This window comes from Sphaeroforma arctica, assembly GCF_001186125.1.
Source record: "Sphaeroforma arctica JP610 unplaced genomic scaffold supercont1.833, whole genome shotgun sequence".
Lineage (NCBI taxonomy): Eukaryota > Ichthyosporea > Ichthyophonida > Sphaeroforma > Sphaeroforma arctica.
This window is the reverse complement of record NW_014039725.1, coordinates 31860-39303: the sequence shown is the minus strand read 5'-3', so window position 1 is coordinate 39303 and position 7444 is coordinate 31860. Positions and strand designations below refer to the sequence as shown.

The 7444-nt window shown below is 38.8% G+C and overlaps 1 protein-coding gene across 1 annotated transcript; it reads right to left on the bottom strand.

Annotated features, from left to right (window-relative positions):
* Window positions 1-6602: 6602 nt before the first annotated feature.
* Window positions 6603-6989, bottom strand: SARC_08823 (hypothetical protein; the record flags this gene model as incomplete). The annotated part of the gene is made up of 1 exon (XM_014297186.1): window positions 6603-6989. The coding sequence occupies one exon, from the start codon at window positions 6987-6989 to the stop codon at window positions 6603-6605; it is 387 nt and encodes a 128-aa protein (XP_014152661.1).
* Window positions 6990-7444: the final 455 nt, after the last annotated feature.

Below are 7444 nucleotides of genomic sequence, written 5' to 3'. Positions count from 1 at the left end.
TATATGCAACAACATATGCGCAACATATATCATTAATAAGCATCTGACAATGATATTACAGAAATGGATATCTGATAATAGTAATAAAAGCCCACGACTACTCGGATCTCACCATGGAAGCATTCTTCCGTGCACAGACGGCGATGGGTTACGTACGAAACAATGTTTGGATAGAGTATGCTGGGACTACTTTGTGGAAGTATTTCTTTGGACTACTTAACAAAGCTCAAGTACTCGGCAACAATCGGGATGACACATCCCTCGCTAGATCAAAATGCTATCTTCGTGAGCGAGAGAAATCAACTGCTGAGCGTAATGAAAGGTACGTGGTATGATGAAGTTTAATTCAATTATTTTTTAAATACTACTACTTTATATGTCATATGTAGTTAGTTTCAACCCCTCTCATATAAATACACGACATACTCGTTGCATTTCATCACCATCATCTCACTACTTATCAAGATAAGGGATTGCAACATATAATGGCATGCTACGGGGTCAAAGAATATAACATCTTAGTGTGACACTTTCTTGGAAAAGATAGATTGCGCAATCTGTTTATGTGCACGGGATGTGCTATGTATCTCTGCCGGGGAACCAGTATGAGAGGGCTTGAGCTTTCTGATTTCTGCACCCGTCAGTATATAAAGGGTGAAGCAAGCGAGCTTTCAAGACGTGGACTGTCTTATAGGTATGTAAAACCCGACTTAGCCTTCATCAGACTGGCACATCTGGTTGGCTGATCGGAGGATCAACTAGGTAACGTTAATAGTCCCTAGAAACCTATATTCGGTTGTGCCATCACGCTACCGAAGTATTCGGATATAAATAAAGTTGGAAAGTAAATATAGTTCTATTAATAGAACTAGACCAACTCTTATGCTTGGTATTTTACTGGGGCCTTTTAATGGCCTCGTCCAAGTATCTGATATGTAAAATGGAAAAGGTATTAATTAATAAAACCATTAAAAACCATTCAGGAAACTTAAGTTCCTTGTACTATTAAGAGTATGTTTTTAGTATACGTACTGCTTAAGAGTACGTTTATAACGTAGAGTCTAATGTGGAGGCCCGGCTATTACACTTGTGTTTTGGCCTTCATATATTCAGATATTAAATTATATATTGACTTTGTCATCTTGATTTTGTAATTGCAAAATAGCTTCTAGTCGAGGTCCAGCGTGTGTTATTGCTGCTATCAATTTGCACCGAACGCATCGGGTGTAAGTGATCTAAGTTGGTATACCGTCCATTTTGGGTTATATTTTCATTAAATATCTTGAAAATATAGTGAGCGACTGACAGAGTCTGCTTGGAGGTACGTACTGCCGCCTTTGTGTTTGATAGTCATATTTTATTGTTGCAAATCTACTGACCATCGAAGTACACTTTCATTCTGCTTTTTTTAGACTTCATAGATAATGAAGGTTTATGATTAATGTGCACCTCAAATATTCTGCCTTGTACATATCGGTGACCAACCACAATGCATGCACGCAGTGACGTTCGTGTGTCTTCCCCATCTTTGCACTCTATCTGAGTTATAACGCACCCAACACTAGTATCATCACATGCATCTGCTGTTAAAATGAAGGGGTTTCTAGTTTGAGAAAAGTCTATTCCCAGTACTTACCGCCGATTTCAATTTTTTTTGAAGGCCTCACTGACGCATACCCCTAGTCCAAGTGACACTTGTGTGGTTATTTTATATTTTCTTCATTTTGTCCCTTTCATGCATCGATATAAAAGAATTGGAAGATGAATGTAGTCTTTAGCGAGACCCAAGAACGATTGCGTGTCGTTAACGATTTGTGGCTCTGGCCAATCGATTATTTGTTGGTATCATTTAGGGTCAATTTTTACACCTTCACGAGTGGCAATATTGCCTGTTATATCGTATTCTTGAGCCCCACGTTTCCGCTTATATATCCTTTCAACAGCACACTTTTACTTGGTAGTGCAATAGAAATATGATCTATTGATCTAGTGTGTTTTAAGTTTCTATAGAACTACTCGAACCATCGTCGATATACCAATTAGGTTTCTTTACGCCGAAGTATTAAATGTATTTTATCTTTTTAGAATAATGCCGCGCTCTGTTCCAGACCCATTGATAATATTCTATATTAAAATGTCATGCCCGACGCTGTGCTAAGCGCAAGATGTTTGCGTTTTCACTTGTCCACCAACACACTCCAGTGAGATTGCTTTTTGCCAAAGCTGACAAAGTACTGCGTAACCAGCAAATTAGTCAAAATAAGATTGATATCGAACAGTGGCCAATTTATAGATTAAAGACTTTCCTTTACTCTGCTGAAATCTGTGACAAGTCTTCATTTGCCTGGTAGAAGCTTGATCAGCTCTCGGGAGTGAGATAACTCTGTTGATTTCTACAAATGAAAGAGTTTTCTTGCTGTCTGGTCTGTGATCTGTAGTCTCTCACACCCTTTTTCGGGTCAATTAGGTATGGGATATTATAAGGTAAATCACTTATTTCTATAGCCTTTCCTGCCAACATATCTTTAGCTATAGTCTACTAAGCTTCATTCTGTATCTTACTCAAGAGTGTTTTATGTAAGATGGATAATCATGTTCCAATTATAATTTGATAGGAGGTTCAACAAGGAAGTTGTATTTCCTCCATGCGCAATCAAAAGACAATATGTGTTTCTTTATTAGCAGTTCTTCCATTTGTATATTCTGTTCCTGTATCAGTCAATCTAGTTTTGGTACATGCATTTCCTTGTGATTTAAGTGATCCATAGGTATAGCTGAGAGACTACAGGAGTAGACGTATATCTTAATACGTTAATAACGTTTACACCGTCAGCCCGAGAGAAATTTGAGACTTGTTCTCAAATTAATCTATGTAGGTGGGTCAGCTCGAGGGCACGTATAGAGTAATTTGAGACTTCTGAGAGACTACAGGTCTCTGACCATTTTTCACAGCGCGAACCCCTCTTTGATTTATGAAAGTCATCAGAGTTAGCTCAATCCCGAGAGCTAATCGCGTTGCTTGAATCACTCCCCCCGAGAGTTGAGTTAATACTTAACCGACTCCTGAGAGTGTATTAAGTCTGTCAACCGCAACATTCTAAAAATAGCTGCGTCCCTATGTGAGTCACAACCTAGGAGGAAAGGCATCATGTGATCAGCGTGAAAGTTAGTTGCAGAGAAGTCGGAACATAATAGCATCGAAGTTTTTCAGTGTTCTGTAGAAGCTTTCTCATATTAACATATAAGTTTTTACCTGGACCAGTATAAGCGGCTGAACACTGGCACAAATACCTTAGGCACAAAACCAAAGTTGAGGTCAGTATAAATAATATATACATTTACAATTTAAAGTGTACTACATTACACTTTAACAATAGCTGAGACTGTTATTTTTCGCAGATGTATCTTTGTTACTTGTAGTGTTTATCAGATTTTAAGATAAGCCCTTAACAATACCTACTGGTGTATTGTACAGTTTTAAAGCTCGACATGTAATATCGGTCACCATTGCTTTATATTTACTTTTCCTACAAGGGCACTTATTAAGCAAGACGCAAAGATGTTCTTAGTAGTCTCTGTAGACGTATATATACATTCAAGAATTACATTTTGCCAACTCTAATATGTTCGTCAAGCAAATTGCCGCCTAACAAAACTGCACACTGAAGTTCCGGTATTGTGTTCACCGCCCTATATATGAGTGCAAATTGATGTCCATGAATTCTGCCACTAAGTAATACATTTTACCTAGACGCTGATGGGCTCATACCTTACAATCGCATAAGAGAAGGTTCTATCGTAATAATACTTTAGATTTTGTAGCTCAAGTACAGTCTTGACAAATTAAGAAAATCTGAGCTTCGTCATCGAATAGAGTATTGTACTTTTTATGAATTCAAATTCTGCCACTAAGTGTGACATTTCATCTAGACGCTGATGAGCCGATACGTTACAATCGCGTAAGAGAAGGTTCTATCGTTATAATATTTTAGATTTTGTAGCTAAAACAGTCTTGTTGACAAATTAAAAAAAATTGAGCTTCGTCATCGAATAGAGTATTATACTTTTTATTCGAAACAACAAGCTAGTCATATTTCAGATTTTCTATTGAATTTTCAATAACTGAAGTTATATGGTAAATAGACAATGTCTTTTCTCAAAACCATCAATTCTCAGGTGATTTTTCGATCATGGAAATATCATCGCCTTCGGAAAGACTATCAAGGAAGGCTTGAATGTTTTTTTAGAACAGACTACATTGTCTAGAGCGTTGAGTTCTACATCAATATCGTCCTCTGTCCTTAGAGTATTGAAAATCTTATGAGCTGTCATGTAACCTTGAAGCATGAAGTCAATAACTTCACACTTGTGAAGAATATGGCTGCTATTGGTGCGTATTTAAAAATCTCGTGTTCTTCCGCTTGAGCTGTCACCTGTTTTGCTTGAGTAGTTGTTCTATCATATTTTTGCGATCTTGAGGGCAATCCCGGCGATGATGATTTTTTAAGATATATGAAACAAGTGATAGAGCCATTTCCAAAATGGCCTCGTTTGTTTGTAGACTGTGATCACCTACTTGCTCCTAAACGTTTGAAATTACAGCACTGCTTCGTATTTTGAGTAGATTTCTGCTTGTGATTCTGGCATTGTTTAGAGTTGGCGTCTTAATTTTTACGCTTGAACACGAAGCAGCTTTTGAAGATATGAAAAGAGTTCGGTTCATGATGAGAACAGGTTGTGTCCTCTAATGTTGCCGACCACTGCATCGGAGGCCTCCGAGTTTTGGATTTGAGAAGCGGTCGCAGTTCACATGAGCTTTCTCGATAAAACCATTCATGGTATGGTCGTCCGACAATATATTATACTCACACATCATATCGGGCATAAGCTTCGATGACCCATGTTGAAACTTCGGAAAGTCCTAGTCCCAGTCGAACACTGTAAAGAATTTGTGTCTATCGCTAAAAAAAGTGGACAGCCGGTCTTTTTTAGAAGCTTTAGAGTGATCTGAGGCAGATCTCGAAGTTTCGTTTCTAGATTCTAGGCAAAGAGATAGGAAACATACCCAAACCGGATGATTTTGTGTCTATATATCGGTGATGGAGGAGGTCTATGAGCTCGTCGTCATCAATCAGCTCCCGAGTCCTGGCGGTCTCCGTTCTCCATCGCAAATTTGGGAAAGTTCGTACAGCAGTGTGCGACATGTTTGATCCTAGCTGACTGAAAAAAACAGCTAATATAAATGTTGTATGCTTCGTATTTTGTTTTCAAATCGAAAGGTTCGATGTCTGAGGGTAACTAGATATTCTTGAATTCAAGAGCATAGTCCGATGCCCTTGGACGAACGAAGTTATTCATCTTGTATTCCTCCTTAGTCCAAGTTATCATATGCTCGGAAAATAATTTTGAAGCACATTCCAAATTCAGGGCCAAACTGTAGGTTCAAACTCAAAGAGTAACTTCGAATTCGAAACGCTTGGATCTTTATGTTGTGATGCATATTCTGGATTAATAAAAATAGTTCTCACGTCAGCGCCGAATAAATCTACGGGATGGCCGTTCATGGAAATCAGCCTTGACTAAGACTGTCTTACATACTGAATGAGAGACTATAAAAGTAGACGTATTTATAAATTCGGTAATAACCTTTTACGCCGTCAGCCCGAGAGTAATTTGGGACTTGTCTCAAATTGACATATGTATAAGTGGATCAGCCCGAGAGGACGTAAAAGTAATTTAAGACTTCTTCTCAGATTATTCTATTCATATGACAAGGGCCACCGACTAGCCGAGAGCCGAGGTTCAAGACTGAGAGTACGTAACAGAGAATGTTTTAGGTTCAAACTCAAAGAGTAACTCCGAATTCGAAACGCTTGGATCTTTATGTTGTGATGCATATTCTGGATTAATAAAAATAGTTCTCACGTCAGCCCGAATATATCTAGGGGATGGCCGTTCATGGAAATCAGCCTTGACTAAGACTGTCTTACATACTGAATGAGAGACTATAGAAGTAGACGTATTTATAAATTCGGTAATAACCTTTTACGCCGTCAGCCCGAGAGTAATTTGGGACTTGTCTCAAATTGACATATGTATAAGTGAATCAGCCCGAGAGGACGTAAAAGTAATTTAAGACTTCTTCTCGGATTATTCTATTCATATGACAAGGGCCACCGACTAGCCGAGAGCCGAGGTTCAAGACTGAGAGTACGTAACATAGAATATAATATATTTATTTCTATATCAGAGTACTAAAGTGTTCTGCATAAAGGTTAGTACTCATACTTATCATATGAGTTCTACTCTGGCCAACCCAAAACACTAGTACAAACACCATCAATATATAACTGAGAGTGAGATCATAAATAGACACAGCCCTCTGGAAATGTCTGGTCGAACAGCAATTTTCGCAAACTGCAAGTTCTCTCTGACACAGGCTCGGTGACTATTATTTCAACATAAAATTATTAATTATTCGTGCCTCACATATAGTTATCAAATCCTTATCTAAATAGAAATTATACATATTTTATAGTGGAACGTACGTACGCTCAACTCTCTCACACACATAAACATATATGATTAAGCTCTTTTCAGTATCACTCGTCCTCCTGTTCCATCGCATTGTATTCCATTTGGAAAGCTACGGCACCACCCTCGGCCGTTAAGTATCTGGGATCTCCTTTGTAACAGATCTCAGCTAGAAGTAAATCGCGGCGTATAGCTACCGACGCTTTTTTGTCATAGTCTATGCCTCTATTATCTAATAGATAGTTGATCTGTGGACTATGCGCATCCAAAATGAAGGCCCACGTAGTCCCAAGACCCCACTCTGGCACAAGTTTGTTTCGCAAGTTGGGCACATGTAGTGGTTGCGAGCAATCGAATCGCTTCCTCGGCTCCCGATTAAGTTGGTCGCCGATCATCAAACTTACATCCAGCCAGTTCCGGTTTGTTGAGGTATGTTCTCCAACCGAATATTGCATCTGTTCGCTTCTTACTCTACGTGCACAAGTGATCTTTGACCGCTTCATAGACCTTTTAGCTAGATGTAGTCTATTCATATACTTGATCATATTGTTAGCTCCAATAGTAGCGAGCGTTAAGAGTATAGGCAAGTATAAATCTCGGTCTCTATCGCGATATATAGTGATGCACACTTTGTTTGGTTCCGTGTGCGTATCCTTACCAGTTCTCTCGGCGTGCTTACACTTACTTTAGCATTGCGTATGTTTCCAAATAGTAGATTGTTGATATCTCTATCTGTTGTTAGCGTATCTACCAACTTGGCACAGACCACGGCCATCGCGTGAACAGCGGAACTAGGACATGTCAGATCGTCGTATTCCATATATTCAATGAGTTCTCTTCGATATCCCACAAGTTGTGTACTACCAACCTCGCCTACATGTATAGCCTTATCTGCTCGTATGCTACTGAA